The following is a 22,711-nucleotide window of genomic DNA, read 5'->3' on the forward strand; positions in this document are numbered from 1 at the left end:
AACCTCACCAGAGACCTGCTTTTCCAAAGCACATTCTCTATAAGTTTGCTCATACAGAAACTAAAAGTAAAGATAAAAAATAATCAAGGATAAGTGGATCAACAAATTTTACTATGAAGGTCATACAATTCCAAAGAGCTTAACAATACGTACATTATACACTTTGTACAGTAATTTATAGTACAATATTATTGATATTCTCAGGAGTATGTCAAGCCAAAATACATGAAATGGACATACATAATCTCGCGCCAATATCTCATCAAATCGTTTTCCTAATCATGCGTAGTGTCAGCCACTGAGCAATTCCATCACGTGGAGTGGATGATATCACCAACATAAACATATTTTTCATCAGCAAGATCAATATAAATTCAATCAAATATATATAATAATAATAATTTTGCCCAAGACTCCCACAGCAGATAAACATAACATAGCGCAGGCCAATGCTTAACAATAAGAAAATATATTCCAGATTCTTCAAAACCTTAAAATAAAGATTGAATGGTAACCTCTATCAGGTATTAGAAATGCAATAAATATAACCTAGAAGTTCGCTTACAAAAAATACGGGAGGGTCCCACATCGAAGCTGCGTTCACAATGATGGCACTGAGGAATAATTCAAACAAACAACGTTATATTCAAAAACCCAGTAAGGAAACTTGGTGCATTAGTTGTAGCTACAGTGTAAGTACCACTAAATATGAAATCAAGTCAACCAAAATACGATATATTAGTCACATATTCGAACGTTATAACAGCTAGATTTGTATCACAAACCACCAGACGTACAGGAGAAAGTTCGACATGATGCCACTTACCACACAAAGATCATCAAAAAGTTCATTCATTGTGATATTTTATGGCTCAAAGGATCGGCGATAACCGCAAACCTTCAATATCTAATTGCAGGCAAAAATACAACTCAATAAACACACAAGGAAAAATGAAAATTTGTGGCAACAGGAACAGGAACTACAAATAAAAAAAAACGGTGCACAAAATCATTCCTGAAAAGAAACCTAAACACAAACGACTCAATAATTGGTTGAATTGGTCATGGCCGCCTCGTGCATGACGCGGCGGGTCACTCCTCCACACACGTAAATCAAAGTAACATGCAAAAACACAACACGGTTAAGCTTTAGTGCAGCAAACAACAAGTGACGGGAATTCAAATTAATTTTTGAATTACCTGTATTACAAAATACCAAAATCACATTTATTACGACAAAACACTCGAGGAGTTAAAGATCAATTTGAATTTATATCAGCTACAACACGATTTTTGGGCCGTAGCTCGAAATTGCCATTAATTCATCATTCATTTGCTTTAGAGGAAATCAGGAGGATGAAATTAAAGCAGGTAATATAACCATGGTTACTCTACGGAGAAATGGCGCGAATATTATGAGCAACAAAAAAAAAACATTACTGCAAGACGCCTGCATTCGAACCATCAGAGATGGGCGAATAGATGAAGTTCGAATATGAGAAAGAAATTCGAATCCTGCAACCACGTACGAAATATCCATCCAATCTTTTATATTAGGTGACCACGTAAAATGTGGTAATTTTACTAGTGGAAATTTACTTCGAATTTAAAGCAAGTGATACAAGCCACCAGGCGGATCTTACATGCGCCTACACGCGGGTTCGAGTATGGCAACGAATTTTTGTATTCAGAACCAAATGACATCCGGCAATTGCACTTCTCTATAGCTCCATGTTAGGAAACTTCGTAAAATATGCATGGAGAACAAACTATCTCGGATGATAATTTCAAAATTAAATCATAAATAACACGCGAGTAACCGAAAACAACAATATAATGTGTAAACTGTTATAAGAACATGTTCCTCATACATCACAAAACTACACGCGAACGGCCAGCATATTAGTTGAACAGCAAGAACACTGAGGTGGTGAATAAATGCCACACGAATCAACGAAGACATTTCGAAAACTAGTGCGGAGTAAAGTCAACAATCTTAAAGTCATCATTAGGGTAAATTGTGGGTTATATTAGGTATGTACTTATAATTACAAAAATAACAATTTCTCCTCCTGCCATTAGGAAACGGGATCCAAAAAAATTCGGTAATTAGAAATTTAGAAGGGATTCAAAAGCGGTACCGTAGGTCTTGAGCCCAATCACTAAGTGAAAAATAAAATAGTAAATTTAGTATGGATAAAATGATGGATTAATTAGAAGAGGCTGGACTTTTTTAGAACAGTGACAGTGCAGGACCACAAAATATAGTAAAGAACACCGCCTCCAACAGTAAGATGAGCAACATCAAAATAGTGAACAAGAAGAGAGATTTAATGACCATGAAATATGCAACAAGACATCGATCAATTTAATGATCGAAGCTATGCAGGACTTAGTACAAAAATATAAATGCAACTGTCTGTTATTAGTTTATGATTACATTTCACAAGAATATACATGTGACACAAGTGGTGCGCTTTTAGAAATATGTGTACAAGTTTCCAAAAACACAACACGAGAAATGGATATCAACAGGAAAGTTTTCCATTTAGCTTCCGTTCTTACCTATCGAGCAAACAAAATTAAGATCGATGATAAACTAGACATGGATATAAAATTCTAGAAGATCTTATGAGAAAGGCAACACTTAGCAACATTAATAACAGACTAACTATTATTGTAAAACATTGGGCAAGAAAAAAACGTTCTGAGGTTATGGTTTCACCGGCTACATCATTGCACCCATCACGTTTCTCATTGTTATTAGCAACTAATACAATTGTCATCTTACACTGCTCAAATTACCTACAACACGGATCTCATTTATCAAAAGCATTTATTACTGTTCTCTTTGGATCAAATATGTTCTTTTTTTATATCCAGCACAAAATTTATACTAAGTTGCTGCAACAAATAAGTGATAATAGCAAAACTTTGATACAGTTACGAAATCTGCAATAGGTATGTAAATTCACGGCAAACCACAATGAACGATTCATTTGCTTTCTAAATAAACAAAATTTCGACTATACTAATGAAAGTTGGAGCAAAGATCAAGCCGTGTATGATTGGTATATAACTGGGATAATTATGAACAGCAAATTTAGTGCTATGTCAAACATGTTCGTATAAATAAAAAGAGTGGCTTGGAGCGAAAAGGAGAAGCTGGGTCCTACGAAGCAGCCACTCCAGGAACTGGGACTCGACGAGTCAGACCCAGAGGAGCCGGGACTTCCAACGGGAGCTGCAGCAGGAGGGGCTATTTCTTGTGAGGTTTATGGACGTTGTTTTTCAGGGTTATCCTAACTCTTGTGGGGCTTATTGACATTGTTGTTGGCTGCGGTTTTGACCCCAGAATTGATGGCGGAGTTCATGGCCTGGTGGGCTGCCTGCTCTGCTGCGTCTTTCAAGGGCTTCTCCATGTACGTGCTGTATATAGGTTGCAGTAACTGCACATTACATTACAAGGTTCATTACGATGGCTAAAGTAAAAAACTAGAAGACATTCAGGAAGGTTATGAATCACTTATAAATTTCGCAGTACAACATTTAATGTTAGATGAAAATAACGAGCATGAAGGTCAGCTCAAACATAAACCCTATTAAAGGAAAGTTGCCGCAAAACAGCACGAGTTTCATCGTAGTCATAGAAGTCGTTACTAACAGCTTTCACTTAGGTGGCTAAGCTATAACTTTAGCATCTTAATTGAGAAATATATCAAAGTGAGAACATCACAATTTGAACTTCTTACATTTTCCCAAAGAAAAGTGGCGACTTCATCGATGTAAATGCCGACGTCGCGAAACTCGCCGCTGTACCTGCACAGGAAGAAAGTTATTAGTGCCTGGAATATGGGCCAGAACTTGAGCGCGGGAGAAGCAGAATTTTGCCAGCACCAAGTAGAGTCAACGGTTCAAGTAGAGACCAAGTCAACCGTTCAAGTAGAGCTCAACACCGTTGAACCGTTCAGATAGAAACCAAGTCAACGGTTCAAGTAAAGACGGATCCAACCGTTCAAGTTGAGGTAGACTGAACTGTACAAGAGTGAGCATGACTGCGCGCACCTCACGTATGCCCAGAGTGCAAGCATGACCAGGAAGGCGCCCATACACGCACCTCACGTATGCCCAGAGCGTAAGCATGACCAGGAAGGCGCCCATGCACGCACCTCACGTATGCCCAGAGTGTAAGCATGACCAGGAAGGCGCCCATGCACGCACCTCACGTATGCCCAGAGTGTAAGCATGACCAGGAAGACGCCCATGCACATGTTGCAGATGCTGGCGATGGGGTAGAGGCCGAAGACTCCGAAGAGGCCCGACAGCAAATAGAAGATCATGAGGGCCGTGAAGAGCGTCGCGGGGGTGCGCGCGGCCTTGAAGACGTTCTTCGCTTCGTTCTGCTCCATAAACTTCACGAAGAGCTTGTCAATTTCCTGCGGATAATGAGGTGTGGCTTAAGGACCAAGACCAAAATTCTCCTAGGGATGTTTTCTCCTGCTCGGTAACATCGATAAATCTGAGGAGGTTCCACAGAATTTTTCTACACAATTTAATGAAAGGCCTATTCAAATTCAACAAATGTAGAACTTACCATTTTCTCTACCTCACAAATGAAATATTTCTCTAGAGCTAATCGGAGAGAATATCTTATCTGCTGAAAGATAAGGAAAAAAATAACTCATTACTCAGTGCAGTGAGTGACAGAGAGAGCATTTTCTCGTCGACGAAAAAGCGAAGTCACGGACGGACAGACGGAAATGGTGAGCACGATAGTGCATTTTTCCATAAATGAGAAAATGCGCTAAAAAGAATAGGCCTATTTCTGCCTTTCAACGATTAATTAAACTCGACTTATGCCGAGTACATTACTCCGCAGCTAAAGTCGAAACTCAACAAATTTCAAGAAAACCTTCACGCAAAATACGAACGTAAGTTTAGAAAATTAGTGGCAGAATATTAGAAATTAGATTTACAATACAATTGTTGTCATTTTCAGACAATTATAGGCAGAATAAAAATGACAACGATTGTAACAGCCAAGAGTCAGGCAAGATGCCAGCGCTGATCCACAACAGGTTCCTAACTAACCTCTTCCAGCTGCGTTTGGTATTTCTCGACGACCCTCTGGTTCTTCCTGCCGTATTTATTCTTCTCGAGGTATGAAGCGACGGCTCGCTGCTTCTCCTTCTCGTGCTCGGCCTCCATCTGGACGGTCTTAAGGAAGGGGCGGTCGCCCCCCACCAGCGTGTCCATGGCTTCCGTGTAGAGCTCCTTGCCGGCCTCCAGCGCAGCCTGACTGCTCGCTCGCGCCGCGAACTGCGGGTGTGAACGACTAAACTGTAAATATATTCTACCTGGCGAGCTGGGGCCATACTTTCAAAACTCGCTTAGTGAACGTAAGTACTTACGCTCCATTTTCTTGTCTATGATTGGTAGATTTTGCTTGAAAGGCCGTCAATGATTGGCTGATGAACTTACGATCTCTTAACTTTTTTGAAAGTATATAGGCCAGTCAAAGGAAGGGGCGGTCGCCCCCCACCAGCGTGTCCATGGCTTCCGTGTAGAGCTCCTTGCCGGCCTCCAGCGCCGCCTGACTGCTCGCTCGCGCCGCGAACTGCGGGTGTGAACGACTAAACTGTAAATATATTCATTCTACCTGGCGAGCTGGTAAGCCACCTCTTCACCGAGCTACGTTTAATTACGTAATTAGCGCTAGCCTTGCGTCTCGAGACTGGTCGGTAACTTGAGTCTCGTACCTGGGGCCATACTTTCAAAATTCGCTATGAACGTAAGTACTTACGTTCTATTTTCTTATCTATGATTGGTGGATTTTGCTTGAAAGGCCGTCAATGAATGGCTGATGAACATACGATCTCTTAACTTTTTTGAAAGTATATAGGCCAGTCAGACTAGTTAGCAAATAAGATACGCGTAACCGCGAAGTAAGCCTCAAATGTGGCTAGTCCACGCACAGCTAGGCGCACTCATCGCCATCATGCGTGACGACGCTTATTGTTCCTGACATTCACAAGACTTGATAATTTTACTAAGCTATGTTTACAGGTAACACACCTTATAGATCAACATTGGCAAATTAGTTCCTAACAATTGCAACTGATAAGGAAAATTTCAAACGATGAACTCAAGTTCAAGAAAAAGTGAACGTTACAGTTATTTCTAGGATTCAGAGCGGAACAGAATTACCTAACTATATTACCAAACTATTTATTTAATTACCTAAATATATTTCAAAGCTATATATTTAATTATTTAAATATCTCACAACCGTTTGTTCTACTTGGCCGCTATGAGCTGAAAGAATCAGTGCCGACATTTACACATGAATAAAAATTTGACTGTATTTTCTTCATACAAGAAAGAACTAAACTTATGTTCTACTGGCGTGATGAAAGCATCACATTATCGGTTCATGATACCGAACAGCATTGGTGACAGTCCATGTAACTGTAGAAAAAGCGTTAGCTCTCCGTCTACGTACTGACCCTAACTTGTCCTATACCAGGCATACATATACGAATAGCAATGGCGACAGTACAAGCAAATGTAGACAAAGGGTTAAAGAAGTCATAAGTTTAGCTAACCTCAACTAGCGTAGTAGGCTCGGGCAGGTCGATGTCTTTGAAAACCTCCATGAAGGTCTTAAAGAAATTGAAGAGATCCCTGGCCTTGATGGGCTGTCCCCCGAACTCCTTCTTGACGAGGTTCTCAGGCGCCAGAAGCTGGGGCACCAGAATTCGAAGATGGGTCAGGAATTCCTCTTCAATATCTGCACAGAAACATCACTCAGAAAAATGGGCGAGACTTTGTAAAAAAGCGATAAACATCACTCAGAAAAATGGGCGAGACTTTGTAAAAAATAGCGATGCACTTCTTGCCATGGTGTGGGTCATAAAGATCCAATTTTACCCGGCAAAAGCGCGTATCAGTGCTGCGTGTAGAAAGTGTCACAACTTTGACAATACGGCACCTAAATTTTTCTGCGTGGTCGTCTTTTCAATTGAATTCATCAGAGGATGTAATAATACACCAAGCCCCGCATGAAATAGAGCATCACGTTTCTAGAACGGAATTTAGTAATTCGAGTAAACGAAGCAAAACCATACAATGTGGCAATGGCGTTTAATTTGCGATTTCACCAGAAGCAAATACTACTATGATATTCACGCGGAGAAGCCTTTCATCGTGAAGCACGCGTGCTAAGTTTCAAACCAATGTTCTCGCTTAAGAGTTAACATAACCCAAGTCTGGTTCTCACGTTAAATGTATTAAATATCTGTTCACACGGGGAATTTAGGGGAGTAAATGGGGGGGGGGGGGAGGGGGCCTGAAACACGAGTTGGATAACACCCTTTTGTGTATGAATATACCTGGAGAAAGTTACATATAATCTGTAAAATTGATAATGGGCTTACAGCTAAAATTATGTTGTATCATGTCATATAAATTGGTCATTTGTTGTGAGGGCCAGCATATCGCATCAAGATGTTCAGTTCCTATTCATTTTCATTGGAAATAAACATCCCTGTACAAGTAAATGATTCATGTAAACTCTAGAAAGATCTATTATGCGAGTAGTAGTGAAAGTAAATGGTCGCAAGTAGAGAAACGTATGAAAAGTACATTCCCACAAATTTGAATGAAAAGGTTCATCTCAAAAATAAGGAGAGATAATATAATCATAAAGAATCAAGAGATTATACTACTATAATCAGAAAGACTACATGGCCTCTGAAATTGGCATTCTTTTTTTAATAATAAGGTGAAGTAAGTATACTGCGTTCAGGCAACTGCTCTACAGGAAATATTAAGGTTAAGGAAATCCTCGTCAAAACCTTGGCCATGAATTGTGTTGAAAAAAAATTGAACTTTAGTAGCCACGTCTGCTTATTGCAACGACGAGGAAGAAGCGGCAGGAATATTTGGGTGGCTGTCGCCCGGCGTAGTCAAGCCACAGCGAACGCTCTAGTCCTGGCCGGCGCTTTGTGATACCGAGGCGAAACAGGTTATAGGTTCTACATCTCTATCTACGCTCATCTAATAATAGAAATGACACAAAGACCGAGAAGTTGACAAGCGTAACTTTTAAACATCATTATTTTCATTATAGCTAGAATTTATAGTGATGTTTGGTGCAACCGAACTTCGAGGGCACGTTACATATTAAGAGAACCAAGATAAGGAAGTGAGCAAAAAAAGAGAACAACACATCCGCTTGCGTAAAAATGGGTGAAGAAAAAGCGTAGATGATGTCAGTCGTGTTGCAGCAAGGAGAAGATAACAGTGAAGCATAATTCGCACAAAGAACAGGCGTGTGATAGTGAAGATTAAGTGACGGTAATGCTGGGCAATGATAACAGACATAATAGTGAGGCTGGTCATCCTGCTGTGGATGTCAGCGACAGCTTCTGGTCACGAGGATACTCCGTAAGGATGAGCAGTTCCTACCCCGAATTACTGTTAGCCCGCAGGCGGGTTTGGGGGCCATATTAGGTTATCAAACTCACCAAAGCAACTTTGGTCGTTAATATCTAAAATTTCATTTAATTATTAAACAATTCAAAGTTATTATGAACGTTTTTCCATTTAATTATTAAATATTTTAAAGTTATTATTAAAGCTTTTCCACTTAATTATTAAACATTTTAATGTTATTATTAAAGTTAAGGTTTTATTTGAACGAATTATGCATGCACGATGACAACGATAACAGTGCGAGGTGCATGTGATAACTCACGAGTTTTGTCATACATTTCGAACAATATTGGAATATATAATTTAGAACAACATTGCAGAGCTGCCGCGCGGCTTTGGTTTGAAGGCAACTCGACATCACAAAGCTTCGAGTTCACACTCAAGGAGTATGGGAGGTGAGATAACACAATTTATCTGATGCGTGTCTTACAGAAGTTCCTTGAAAAAGTGAAATACATTCACTATTTCCGTCTGCAATAGGAATAATATGATGAATGTAATCGGGAGATAATTTCGTATTTCTGTCACTACAATGTCAATGCCATGCATGACTGGTCACTACACAGTTACTGTATACAAAACTGTTCACTACAATGTCAATGCTATGCATGACTGTTCACTACACCGTCACTGTCATACACGACTGTTAACTACACCGTCACTGTCATACACGACTGTTCACTACACCGTCACTGTCATACACGACTGTTAACTACACCGTCACTGTCATACACGACTGTTCACTCCACAGTCAATGCCATACCGTGTATGTGTGCCATACAGTGTATGGCATACACTACTGTTCACCACAACGTCACTGTCACACACGACTGTTCACTACACCATCAGATAATGCACAAGCGTCAATAACAGTTGTCTGTTAACAGAGAAGGCGACAGAGTTGCGGCCCAGATGCAGCGGGTGCTGTCGCCTCACGTCGTGCTAACGGTGAGCCTCATCGTCACTCCTTCTCTTGACGTTTAGCACAATTATTTTATGTGCTTTATTTTCAGTCCAGTATCTTATTTCATCAGAATAGGTTATACAATTTCCTCTGTTATATTATCTGACTCGCTCATTCCAATCCTCTCAGTGTATTCGTCTCGGTTATTTGCTTTGTCTCGATATTACATTTGCCTCCGTTATTTATCGTCGCGGTCATTTCACTAGTGTAGGTGATAATATTTATTTTGAGACGTACGTGTCAGAGTTATTCTGTTTGAAGTTAATTCATTTTAGTGTCCTGGAGATTTTCTGTCATTTCGCTGTTTCGGCCTTAACTTTTTTCTTCGTGGTATTCTCAGTGTAGTGTGACACTCGTTGAATTTTTTTATTGCTTCAGTCATTTAATTCGTCTAAACTAAAACATTATTATCGTTGAACAGAGCAATGCCACAAGACACAAGTCGAATTGTGATCTTTACGTACAAAGAATTTACCGCGTCCTCGCCAACTATAAATTATTGGTAAAAAAATGCGTCTCAAGAAAAACACACACATTTCGGTTTGAGATTAATCGCCGATTCATGGCACTGATAAAAATCATAAAATAATGAAAAAAATAATTTATAACATGAGTTGAATCTACTAATGAATTAAATTTGTACTCGACTTTCAAACCATGAGCGAAATAAATCTGTGCCAAGAAATTTATAGGAAATAGAGCACGAGAAGTAGAGCAGTGAAATTTGAAAAAAAGTTCGGATTGATTGGACCGAACCGTCTTCAATAGGCACGCCCAATAATTCCTCAACACTAAAGCAAAGTATAATTCTATTAAATAGCGTATATTATAACAAATCATCTTATATTATATATTAAATAGAATACAATATAAGATGATTTAATAACCAACGAACCATGCACAGGACTGGCAAGTTCAAATGAGCACAGAAGCACGTGCGGGGGAGGGGCTGCAGATGACAGTCCACAACCCGCACACGGGCGTCATCACCTTCCAGAAGGTGGGTGGTCACTCTACATTATCTCTCATATATACGCGTATTGCAGTGGAGAGAAAATACTCGTGTGTCATTATGATATACTCATTAAAATGACGACTTGTTCATATCACAACATCATAATCAAACCCTAAACATTAGTTGCAAATTAATTAAAATTTCAAAATTACATGGGTATGTCGAGTGAACCTTGTTCTCTCCTTACACTAGCTATTCATGGAGTAGAGAAATTATTAATCTATCCACAGTAATTTAGGAACCCCGAATGCAATATTTCTTCGCAGATTAAGCACGCAACTCTCAAAATCCCAATAGCAATCCAAACAAAATGCATGAAAATGCAGTCTCATCAACAAGTCTGATGGCTATGATGGACAAGTTATAGAGGTTTTTGCGTTGCAGGTGTTCCGGCTCGGGTTGGTGTTCGGTCACTACCTGGACCTACAGTGGCATGTGGGGCGCATACAGGAAGGCAGCGTGATCGTCTTCATGGTCTGTGGGTCTGGCATGATAGGTCTCAGAGACGCAGCCATCACCCTGCAGGACCTGGGCTCAGTCCTGGCAGACCATCTGCCAGAGACCGCTCACTGGATCTGGGTCTTCGTCAAGGGAGGTAGAACTATCATAGAGACGGCTATGCTGGAAACTCAATTGCCGGTGACGGCACACGCTCCCTTGTTGACTTATCCACAAACCAGACAATATTTTGAAGATAGTCTGGAACAGCGAAGGTGGGAGCTGTGTGAAGTGCAGGAAGCCTTGGGGCCGTTCTGTGACGAGAGACACCCAGCATCGATACGACCGGAGCCTCAGCCGCTGCCTCACACAGATATTCTAGATCAAATTCCAGTCATTATGACGGGTGGCACGAGAATCGCGTACCTGTACACAGCCCTCTCTGCCCTGTTGAAAGCTCCAGGTCTGCGTAAACATAATTTTAAAGTGTTCTTAGGGGACACTTCACCACAAGTAATAGAACTTCTGAACTTGATGGACATACAGTACGTCGAGACTCTGGTGTACGGAGACGGAAACGTCAAACTTTTCCAGTACTACAGATCAGCCTATCAGTACGTGGCAGATTCATACCCAGAAGCTCCAGCAGCTATCTTTATGGACGAGGACGTCGAACTTTCCCCGGATTACTTCTCTCTCATGAGCCAAATGATCCCGCTGTTGAGAATAGATCCAACGATTTACTGCGTGACAGGTTTCGGAGCTGCTTCAACGCAATCATTCTACGGTGAAGATGACAAACTGAAGCGAGTGTCGTCCCAGGTGCTGTGGGGATACGCTCTAACACTTGATTTCATACGTGAGGCCTTACGTGAATGGCCAACTAGTCGGAAATACAATGTTATTTACGATCTGTGGATGTTCGACAACGTCGTTGATAATAGGGAGTGCGTGGTACCAGAAATGTCTAGAGTCCGGCACTTTGGAGCCGGCCAGAACACTCTAGGGTTTGACTTGGAGAAATTTTTTCTTACCACTCAATTAGTGAATAAAACAGGCATTAAAATCACTAACCTGGAAGAAATGCCTCATAAAAACTGGTCGAAGAAGATTATCAGAGAACTTCAAAAAGCGACCGTATTAGAAGGTAACCCATGCGAGAAAGGGTTCTTTCACAACCGGCCAAATGGAACCTACGTATTCTTCTATTACCTGGAAAGTGATGAAAATGGCATGTACCAGATCGACAACTATTTCGCGATAGGAGAATGCCAGAACTTTTGGGGCCAGTCTGACCAAGGTTGGCACGAGGCGGTGACTTCTCTTAAGCCAAAACCTGGCATCAAATTATACCTCGTGGGAGCACCTTACTCACCGTACGTGGATAAGCTGAAATTAGTCCCTAAGACCTGGGACAAAGCGAAATTGACAGAGGGCGAGAAAGCCAGAGTATTCAGGCATATGATGGCTTACTATGACGAGCGAAAGGCTAATATAAGAAAAAAATCTCAAGACAAACGCTACATGAAAGATTTGTTCCGCAACAGAGGAAGTTGAATTGTCCAGTAATAAAAGTATTTTACTTTTACTGTAAAAAATGATGACAATTCAGAGGCGGAGAGAATCTCTGCAGGCCACTGGCATCTGTTGCCAATAAGGTGCTCTATAGTTACTTGAAGTGTACGAACAGTCTCAATATATAGGGACTTTCTTGCGGAAATGACCTCAATTCAATTCTAATCTAATTAAATTTAAATTAAATATCCAATTTAAATCCTACTTGTGATAAATCTCTAACAAATTTTCATAATCAAAGTGAAAAGTAATTTATCTTTTTTTATACACATGTGGCAAAGATACGTCTATCTAGTAACGCATTGTTCAGGTCCTGCGTACAGACGTAGATAAGCAACAATAAATATAACAAAATATTCACGCACTGAGCCCAAGATTGAAGACTATTTCATGACAGAAAAACCGGGAAAATTACTTCGGGGGCAAAATCCGCCTGAACAGAACGAATTGGTCGTTCGGAGTGGATTAAAAAATACGCGAGTTAACATGCTAGATGCAAGCGTGCATCTGTATCCCGTTTGGCTGCAAGATGCGTAAGCTCAGCCAGCGCTGGTACACGATAACGCAGCACAGAGACACCACTCTAGTCTAGCTAACCTTATGAAACCTGCCCGACAAATTGCATGTCCCGACATACTTTTTTTGGTTTTACTATGATTAACGCTCTACGAATGCACGTAGTATAGTCCAAACAACAAGTTGAGCTCTTTGTTTACTTCAGATAATACGAGTTAACATGCATTCACAGACGAATAAAAGGCAATGAATCCGTGTACAATTTGGAAATGTCATTTGTATACGTATGGTAAACGAAAGGTTAAATTTGCTTCTACTGACGGTAACTCTAGTTACCATGCCTACACATAGGAATATCATTACAACAGGTAATTCATCAGCAGACAAAGTGGTAAAGGCATATCCAGACGTGTGATAGACGAAAAGTGAGACTCTCCCCAACTGGTGGTGACGGGAGTTACAAAGCCTACAGATACGAATAGCATATCGACAGGTATAGTATCAGTAGACAATGTGGTAAAGATAAATCTATGAGCGACGAATTAATCTCGCATTTTCAAGGGAGGTTGTGTTGCCGTACTTTATGCCTTTAATAATTACTTTCAGGCATCAGTACTAAAACCCTGAAAAATTAAGATATTCTTAAATTCAACGCATAGAAATTCACCATTATATATTATATTGAATAATTTGTTTTCAGATACGTATAAAATCAACAATGTCGAAAATCAACGGAAAACGAAATCATTTACACTCCATTCGTTAATGTTAAAAATTGATAAATTTAACTATGTATAGTAATTAAGAATTAATGAACCAGAGGAAAATAATGGAGTCATTGATGATGGGGGATGTATCGAGGTGAAATTACATTTTACATGACAGGGGATTGAGGCGTTGTCGCACTTCTGAGATGTGCGGATGAATTCTGTTCAGTGTTAACAATATTCCCAGATGACTGGACTATCGAAATAGAAGTTTTAAACCATCTCTGCCATCCGATGGAGATGAATTCGTAGCCATTATCAACACTGATGCATAGAACATGGAGAGTCGTGGAGAAGTTCGCAGGCACGACGCCTGTCGCAATTAAAGGCTGCACGGGAAGTCGGGCTTGTGTTCCCGCATCCTTTAAGTACTTTTTTCGTAGTCATCTTGTACAGTTTACGATTTGCATCCATAGCAGACAATCCCAGGAGAAATTGAAGGCAAATGGTGATGTTTAACAGGAACCTATGCGAATTAACAGCATGGAACTTATTGAAATATATAAAGAAATATTTTCAAAACGAGAGCATTATTTGAGGGAGGAGAATGAGAAATGTCATCCCGATAGGTATATTCTCATTGGTGCAAAGACTGGAAGATTTTTGCTGACAATAACGCTAATCTCTCGGTTTGGTTCAGTCGTTTATCAGTTCAACCTTGCAAACTGGAACGATTTCTAAGCCAGCTCGATTAATATAATACCGTAAGACAGATGGAGCACACGTCATTTCTGTCGACTTCCGAAGCGATCAAATGTTTACAGAACTGCAAGGAAAAATGTATTCCAGGCCTGTGTATCAGTAGACAATCGCGGCAGAGGCAACATTAATTTGCCTTCTGGAAGTGCACAAACATTCTACGTGGTATTTGGCAATATCGATGTCATCTTGATAGAAATGTTCAAAATATTGAGACGCTATCATTGGTAGATATAGATTGCCAGGGATCGATGAAACTATCAACAAACACGTCTACTCACAGAACAATTATATTGGACAAGAAAGTAGTCTTTAAAAAAAGTCCATTGAGGTTAAACGAGTGAATGTGCAAGATCATCGTCGTGCTGAGTTAATGTATGCTCGTTCTTCAGCCCTGGGTCCTGGTTTTGCTCGTTATACTGACAAAAATGTTATACGTTTCAATCTTTTTCAGTTCAACCTTGCCACGCTAACGGTTTCTACGCCAGCTTGATTGATATCATACCGTAAGACGGATAGAGCACACGTCATTTCTGTTGACTTCCGAAGCGATCAAATGTTCACGGAACTGTAGGAAAAAATATAGTTCAGGTCTATGTATCAGCAGACTTTCGGCGGAGGCAACATTAATCTGCCTTCTGAAAGCGCGCAAACAATTTTACGACCGCTTGGGACTTGGCAATATCGACGTCATCTCGATAGAAACGTTCAAAATGTTGATATCTTATCAATAACAAATATAAAATTCCAGGGATCGATGAAACTATCAACAAACACGTCTACTCATAGAACAATTATACTGGACAAGCCTGTAGTATTTAAGAAAAAAGTCCATGGAAGTTTAACGAGTGAAGGTGCAAGATCATCGTCGTGCTGAGCATGCTGGTTCTTCAGCCCTGGGTCCTGGTTTTGCTCGTTATTAACCATCATGAATTAGTGCACCGTTGGTTTTTCTAGGGCAAATTAGCAAGATCCGTTCAGCGCATCTTTGTCGTCAGTTTACGGTCGCGAATGAGCTCGGAATGCAAGACATCGTTGTCGCCATCTCAAGCTCGCAATTAAACTGTAAATTCATGGCATGGTTGTGGCTGAATGCAGCAAGTGAGTGCAATAGACAAAGCAATGTTGCGACAACAACACACATTGACGTGAGTTGGAAGCCAGTCTGAAGCACAATAGGCGGCATGAATCAGCGTGAGAGAAACGGAGGCGACTTTCAAAAGAAGACTTTGGCGGTGACTGAAATTTCAGATGATCAACTCGCGTTGATGGAATATAAACGATAGTTCTTACATGCCTATCGAGAATAAAAATTAAATTTCTCAGTAGCACGAACCAAAAATCACACAACATAAAGAGCCACGCGTCGTCAATAATCATAGAATAGAAAAGACGCGAATTGAATAATTTTCATCCTGAAAAAGAAACGTCTGGTTAATTTGCGAACAACGAAAAGAGAAAAGATTATTTTTGAAAATTATCATTCTGTTTGCTAACGAATTATTAGGAATTTCACTTCGCAATTGGCATTCCATCAGTATACGTTGGTCTGACGAGTAAAGAAGCTCAAATGAAACAATTGGTTATAGCGAACGGTCTGACGTGCCTCCGTATGTAATACAATCGAGAGTATAGAAATTAACTTGCGTCTACATCAGAAATTATTTAATATCAATAACATCGCCGTTTACAACGAAACAATTCCAAGCCATTCGCGAAACGAAAAGCGCGCTAAAAATTTATAGTGGAGGTTACTCAACTTAACGGTAAAAATTGCAATTGGGTGGACACTAGGATGGAATTGGGGGATGGTCTTCCCGATAGGAAGAGGCAGTGTGAGCGAGATGAGGACACAACCGCAGCGCATAGCTCGCAGCCAGCGACGTGTGGCAGACAGTTCTGGCAAACGCCGGTGCTCCAGTCACGGCTTCACTTCTACACAGTATATACTTAGTATCCTCATTGACTTAACCGCGTCGGCTCTCCAGTCACAGCTTCACTTGTACAATGTACATTGTACATAGCATCAGGCTTGACGAACCAACAGCTCTGATCTAGCGACTGCAGCCTCAACATTAAACCTGTGCGCATGCCGAGATTTCACTTTGTGTAATATCAAGTTCGGGATGGACATTTAAGCTAAAATTCATTTTATTCAAGACAATTATGACAATTATTTGCGACTGTTGATCAATATTGGAAGCCACCTAAACACGCGTCAACGAAGTATGAAATGAGAACAATATCGTAATGATGAGCGTAGGTACAGCGGATTGCTTGACAAGACAAATGATACTATTTATGTCAAATATTATCTTTCTGACACGAACAGAAAAATATATGACCACTAACCTGCAATATTATGGCGATCCAGGTAAGTGTAAATGAATATGCCTAGTTCAACACTCACAGTGGAAATCAGATGACAGTTTACGTTTCACTTCCGTGTCATTTCTAAATTAAAAAGACATGATAAAGAGTCCTCAGATTTTTCTCGCTAATTTACATTTTAGATTTTCTTTCTGGAAAATTTTGAATGTACTCAATGATCTAATTCAATCACGGGTTTATACCGTCCAGAGTGAAAAAAATGGTATTCAGCCGTCGTTTAGCTGATGCCCAGTCTTATTGTGGCTAGACTCTTCAAACTTCATTGTCAGTCAAGTTATACGATAAGAATTACACGTAAATATAACAATAAAATCAAAATTTATTTCCTGTCACTGAACGATGATGAACTTCGTAACTTCTACCTACACGCAAGGCAATACAACAGAAAAAAATCATTAAAAACGTTAGATTTAAATTTCCCTAAGTTGCACAGTCACGAACTCGCTACGGAATTTGCCAAGTGATTCAGCTCATTCTAACACCTGAAACGAAACATTAAACTATGAAAAGTTGGTAGATTTCACTAGAAAGTCACTGGAGAGGAACTGCGGCAATATTGAATAAACCTTCTTACTTCATATTCGAACACCGCACCGGCACAACTGGTGCGCCACACGAGACTCGCGCACCGGCACAACTGGTGCACCACACCAGACCCGCGCACCGGCGCAACTGGTGCACCACACCAGACCCGCGCACCGGCGCAACTGGTGCGCCACACCAGACCCACGCATCGGCACAACTGGTGCGCCACACCAGACCCGCACACCGGCACAACTGTTGCACCACACCAGACCCGCGCACCGGCACAACTGGTGCGCCACGCTAGACCCGCACACACCGCGCACCACACCGGCAAGAGCTCGACTACAGCACCTGCTGCTGCGGTGCATCGCTGCTCATCGTGTCACGTCTCAACCGCAGCACCGCTCCTCCAGCTCTAACATTCTCCTTATCATTACACATCCGTTATCGACATCCACAGTTTCCAGAATATTTATATTCCATAAAATTTTCACCTATTGTGGAATAATACGATGCAATGCATCAGATTTCTGAAGAAAATGCCTAAAAAATACTCATTGAGTAATGCTGTGGAATGATGGACTATGTTTTGCTACGAATTTTCTTAGCCGTTAAAATTTCATAGGTTATAGTCAACTGAGCGTATCGAACTTTGTAGGGAAGTTTTAACCTTGTATCTACGAGAAGAGTGACCGACGTAAGTGCTAAACACAATTAAAGTCGACGTAACGATAGTTTGAGATCATTAGACATAGGGTTAATGTTATTTTCTGAAACGACCGCCGTGAATGCGATTCATCCCTATAGTTCGGGTAACAAGTGTTACCGTCAGTAGGCAAACGAATAACTCCCGATGGTTTGTTAGGTGCAGGCAATTTTGTGTTCGGATGTGGCACGGAGAAACCGCCTTCACGCCTCTTCATCGATAAACGAAAGCTCGCAAATTGTCAAATGACACGACCCTGTTATACGTTAGTGACACGACCCTGTTAGTGACTGTTATACGCTCAACATATGCACAAATATGTATGATAATGATTGAATTCGATTAAAAAATATTCATTTAAAATCTTGAATAGTACTTTGGTCCTGATGCGCAACATACAAGTTAGTCATAATGAAAAAAGAAACACGGACGCGTTGTTAGCCGGCACAGTCACGCTCGGTGACGTTCAATAAGACGCTACTTGGCCTTCACAGAATTGAGTGCGACCGGAAACAGTTATTATTGTTTAGCAGAGACCTGCATGACGAAGCGTCTTGAATCAACACAAGTCCGTGTAATGGCTCACACCAGCACGCTGTGGTCACGCAGTTAATTGCACCTTCAGTTTGGGAGGCAGTAGCGGCGCTGTTCTTTGCACGACGACGTCTTGAGCGACCCGAGCGCAGCACAAAACTGAATTTACGCTGACTCTCGCGCGATCGTCGTTGTCGTAAGCAACCGCTTTTACGCTCGCCAGATTTACCATTATTTCTTAATGTTTTAGCACAGATTGCAATTAGCACAGTATAGTACAGTAACAGTTTCCCTAGGGCTCTATCGATTTAAAGGGTTCGATTGTATTTATTGTATTGTGAACAGGTATATCAGAACACTTAATGACGGACCTAAAGTATTGCTCAATTGTGCTTTTGAACAAAAAAATCCGTCAATTTGCCAGTAAACCTACAGACCTGACAAAAATTCTAGCAATTCATTCCTCACGAAGTTGTGTAATGAATATAATTCCTAAGCAATCAAGTGAATTAACTAAACTAATTGAAGCATCCGAAATAAAGTTTAAAAGGAATCGTTAGATTTCGTTACAATGTAGCTCCTTTTAGAAACATAATTCCTTCGGTTTTTAAGAAATCCGAAAGTCCGAAACTCGCGAAGAGAAGTCCGAAACTCGCAAAGTGAAGTCCGAAACTCGCGAAGTGAAGTCCGAAACTCGCGAAGTGAAGTCCGCAACTCGCGAAGTGAAGTCCGAAACTCGCGAAGTGAAGTCCGACCATATTTCCATTTTTTCTTAGTGTTTTAGCACAGATTGCAATTCGCGCAGTATAGTGCATCAGCAGTTACTATGAGGCTCGATCGATTTAACGGGTTCGATAATACTTCGATTGTATTTATTGTGAACAGGTACATCAAATTACTTAATGAAGGACATAAACCATTGCTCAATTGTGCTTGTGAACAAAACAATCCGTAAATTTGTCAACCTACAGGCCTGACAAAAAATTCTAGCGATTCATTCTCCACGAAGTTGTGTAATAAATATAATTAATAAACAATCAAGTCCCTCAACCCTATTTTTCAAATAGGCTTTTATAAAGTTACTTCGAGGCAAAGTGCTACAGTCTGCATACCAAGTGAATTAACTGAACTAATTGAAGTATACGATATAAAGTCTGAAAGGAATCGCCAGATTTAGTTACATACTGTCGCTCATCATAGATCATAATTTCATCGGTTTAAAAAAAATAGCGCGAAGCATAATCCGAAACTCGCTAAACGAAGACTCAAACACGCGAAGAGAAGTTCGAAACTCTCGCAGCAAAATGCGCGAAATGAAACGAAGTACGTGGAAAGAACTTTTCATGTTGCCTGTCATGGCTGCCACCTCTTCTCATAGAAACAAGCAGTCGCTGCGTTACGAGGCGCGTGGAAGTGTTTTCATGATTGTTTCTGGCCCTTAGTATTTTTTAAGTGCTTTGTTTTTTCCTTATTTTGAATTGACTTTTGCAAAGTTTGGGTCCTTTAAAGAGGAGGAGGGGGAGTTAAAAGTTTTCTGCGAATAATTGACTTGGAATCTCGATGGCAGTCATCTCCGTAACACAGTTCTGTAATCCTCGTTGCAGTCACCCCCGTAACACAGTTCTGTAATCCTCGTTGCAGTCACCCCCGTAACACAGTTCTGTAATCCTCGTTGCAGTCACCCCCGTAACACAGTTCTGTAATCCTCGTTGCAGTCACCCCCGTAACACAGTTCTGTAATCCTCGTTGCAGTCACCCCCGTAACACAGTTCTGTAATCCTCGTTGCAGTCACCCCCGTAACACAGTTCTGTAATCCTCGTTGCAGTCACCCCCGTAACACAGTTCTGTTATAAACTTGGCAACTTGATCGCCAATAACAGCTCAGATAACAAGTGACGCGTTTGCCTGTCACATACTTGATATAAGGACCAACGTTAGTCAAAAGCAATGATTAGTAACTTGAACTTTTGCGTGATTGTAGACGCCAAAATTTCAGAGGACTCTCAATTTAAAACAAACAAAAAAACCTATTTTGCTGGAACACCTAGTTTTAGGTAATCACGTAGAAACAAGACAAAAAACATAGCACAATTTTTAGTGTAATGGCTTGACCCACTAACTAACGTGAATTTAGCTAACTTTAAAATACAAACAGGTTGTGACTATGACGAGATCTTTGTCAGATGCCTTGACTTACTAACTCCCGATGTACTCACCAGCGAGTCTGCCGTCAAAGTTGGCGTACTGGATGACCTTAAAGCCAGGGTGCGGCATGAGGTAGCAGTTGATGTCCCTGAAGCATTTACGCAGGTCCCTGCGCACGTCCTGGTGCGCCGGGTGCTGCTTCGGCGTAATCTGCGCACACACAATATAATATCCGGGGTAATGCTTTGCATATTAATGAAATTTATAATAAAGTACGACAAAATATATTTTTTGGCCATATTTAGCACCAAGTAAAGCCCTGGGTCTTGGCTTGCAACTTGCTGGATTTTATTATCATATGGAGATGATGTAGGATTGAGGACTGACTGTCAGTTTTAGGACCTGGAGATGCACCTGCATTCAACAGGTTAAAAGATAGCAAGGCAACGTTACAAACTACAGACGAACCTGAAGGATCTCATCAAGCACGCCCTGGCCGCCCTTGTGGCCGTAGGGAGTCTCGTACGGGAAGCCCCAGTCCCGCACCAGGAACTGTAATCTCTGCACACACAAGACAACTTCAACTGTCTGTACTGTGCTCCTTGACATTGTTACGTCAGCTATACTATATTTGCTATGTGGAGAGTGTTAGTGAGAATATGATCATTATGCAGAGAGTGTTAGCAAGAATATTGTCATTATGCAGAGAGTGTTAGCGAGAATATGATCATTATGCAGAGAGTGTTAGCAAGAATATTGTCATTATGCAGAGCGTGTTAGCGAGAATATGATCGTTATGCGGAGAGCATTAGTGAAAATATGATCATTATGTTGAGAATATTAGCGGGAATATTGACATTATGACAACAGATTAGCAAAAATATGGTTATTATGCAAATTTAATTAAATCAAATAATAACATTACGCAGAGAAGGTAATGGATTATATGATAATTAAGTAGGGCTGGTGACCTGGAAAGCGTGCGAGGAGTCGCAGTCTTCCTGAGCCTGGATGCCATAGGACGTGAAGGTCTGCAGGTTCATGAGGTCATCCTCCTGTATGTTGTTCATGAGGTTGTACACCAGCACTGAGCTCACCATCATGGTGAGTGCGAACACCACTGTCGAGTCCTGCGGCACAAACACCATTACTGAACACCATCACACGGATTTGTGTCTAACTTATGAATTAGTAAATCTTGAAAGGTTGAATGTGATTTTTGATAATATGTTGCCCACATCAATATTTTTCATAGACGAGGATAGAGGAACCTTTTGAGGTGATAAAATACTTGAGATTTTAAAGTCACAATGCAGGACAAAAAAGAGTCAATCTCCAGAAAATTATATTATATAAATGTACACTTTGTGAGATGGATTAAACATGTGTGGCGAAGGAATTCATTGTTTCAGTTTGTACTCACCCTAAACACAAAGTCAGAAAATCCGTATTTATTGCTGGGTAGCAGATTCTCAGGAGCGATATGGATTGGTGAACAGTGATTCCACAAGCCCAAGCTGTAGGTATGAATACCAGCAATATTATTATGCAATCCACAATAATTTAATAACCAAAATCCTTCAGATTCACTCATTTTACACCGAATACTCCCAGATCCCTGCAAAACAAACCACACAACACTATGTAATGATGGGAACAGAATTGCTGTGCAATCAAGGCACTATGCCCTAGTCCACAGAAGCTGTTAATAACATTAGCAAATTAATCATTTAAACATCAAATGCAAACAAAATGTCCTAGCAGAAAGATGCTATAGAAATTGAACTATAATATAAACGTAGCTGCAAAATTGAGTTTCTATATTGAGTGCAAGGCTCACTACATTTAACAAAAATTTTCATGTCTAGCGAGAAAAAAATTGTAGGTCTATTTCACAAAATATTACACTAAATTTGAACAAGCATTGAACTCACAATGA

The 22,711-nt window shown here is 40.6% G+C and overlaps 2 protein-coding genes across 3 annotated transcripts; one reads left to right on the forward strand and one right to left on the reverse strand.

Annotated features, from left to right (window-relative positions):
• Positions 1–90: 90 nt before the first annotated feature.
• LOC108665157 (atlastin) lies at positions 91–21,898 on the reverse strand. 2 transcript variants are annotated; one of them, XM_018151881.2, is made up of 9 exons: positions 21,744–21,898; positions 21,241–21,333; positions 20,844–20,982; positions 6,606–6,790; positions 5,543–5,617; positions 5,092–5,244; positions 4,222–4,436; positions 3,753–3,819; positions 91–3,449 (listed from the first exon to the last, which is right to left on the reverse strand). In XM_018151881.2, exons 1-9 carry the CDS (start codon positions 21,873–21,875, stop codon positions 3,303–3,305), a joined length of 1,206 nt encoding a protein of 401 aa, XP_018007370.2. In that variant the 5' UTR covers positions 21,876–21,898; the 3' UTR covers positions 91–3,302. The 2 variants fall into 2 exon arrangements, with proteins under 2 accessions (XP_018007370.2, XP_047738187.1); XM_047882231.1 differs by lacking the exon at positions 5,543–5,617 and having other exon boundaries at positions 5,092–5,319.
• LOC108665160 (protein O-linked-mannose beta-1,2-N-acetylglucosaminyltransferase 1) lies at positions 7,965–12,700 on the forward strand. Its single transcript, XM_018151885.2, has 5 exons — positions 7,965–8,448; positions 8,817–8,891; positions 9,384–9,444; positions 10,365–10,460; positions 10,860–12,700. The coding sequence occupies exons 1-5, from the start codon at positions 8,372–8,374 to the stop codon at positions 12,468–12,470; spliced, it is 1,920 nt and encodes a 639-aa protein (XP_018007374.1). The 5' UTR covers positions 7,965–8,371; the 3' UTR covers positions 12,471–12,700.
• Positions 21,899–22,711: the final 813 nt, after the last annotated feature.

Source organism: Hyalella azteca, unplaced genomic scaffold (assembly GCF_000764305.2).
Source record: "Hyalella azteca isolate HAZT.00-mixed unplaced genomic scaffold, Hazt_2.0.2 contig9964, whole genome shotgun sequence".
Classification (NCBI taxonomy): domain Eukaryota; kingdom Metazoa; phylum Arthropoda; class Malacostraca; order Amphipoda; family Hyalellidae; genus Hyalella; species Hyalella azteca.

Excerpts from the sequence above, each read along its gene's own strand:
- LOC108665160 (XM_018151885.2), top strand. The coding sequence starts at position 8,372 with ATGATAACAGACATAATAGTGAGGCTGGTCATCCTGCTGTGGATGTCA. Across the intron at positions 8,892-9,383 it reads ACACTCAAGGAGTATGGGAG|AGAAGGCGACAGAGTTGCGG; the intron begins GTGAGATAACAC and ends GTCTGTTAACAG. Across the intron at positions 9,445-10,364 it reads CGCCTCACGTCGTGCTAACG|GACTGGCAAGTTCAAATGAG; the intron begins GTGAGCCTCATC and ends AACCATGCACAG.
- LOC108665157 (XM_047882231.1), bottom strand. The coding sequence starts at position 21,875 with ATGATGGTGAGCTCAGTGCTGGTGTACAACCTCATGAACAACATACAG. Across the intron at positions 20,983-21,240 it reads TGCTTGATGAGATCCTTCAG|ATTACGCCGAAGCAGCACCC; the intron begins GTTCGTCTGTAG and ends GTGTGTGCGCAG. Across the intron at positions 5,320-6,605 it reads AGCCTACTACGCTAGTTGAG|TTCGCGGCGCGAGCGAGCAG; the intron begins GTTAGCTAAACT and ends TCACACCCGCAG.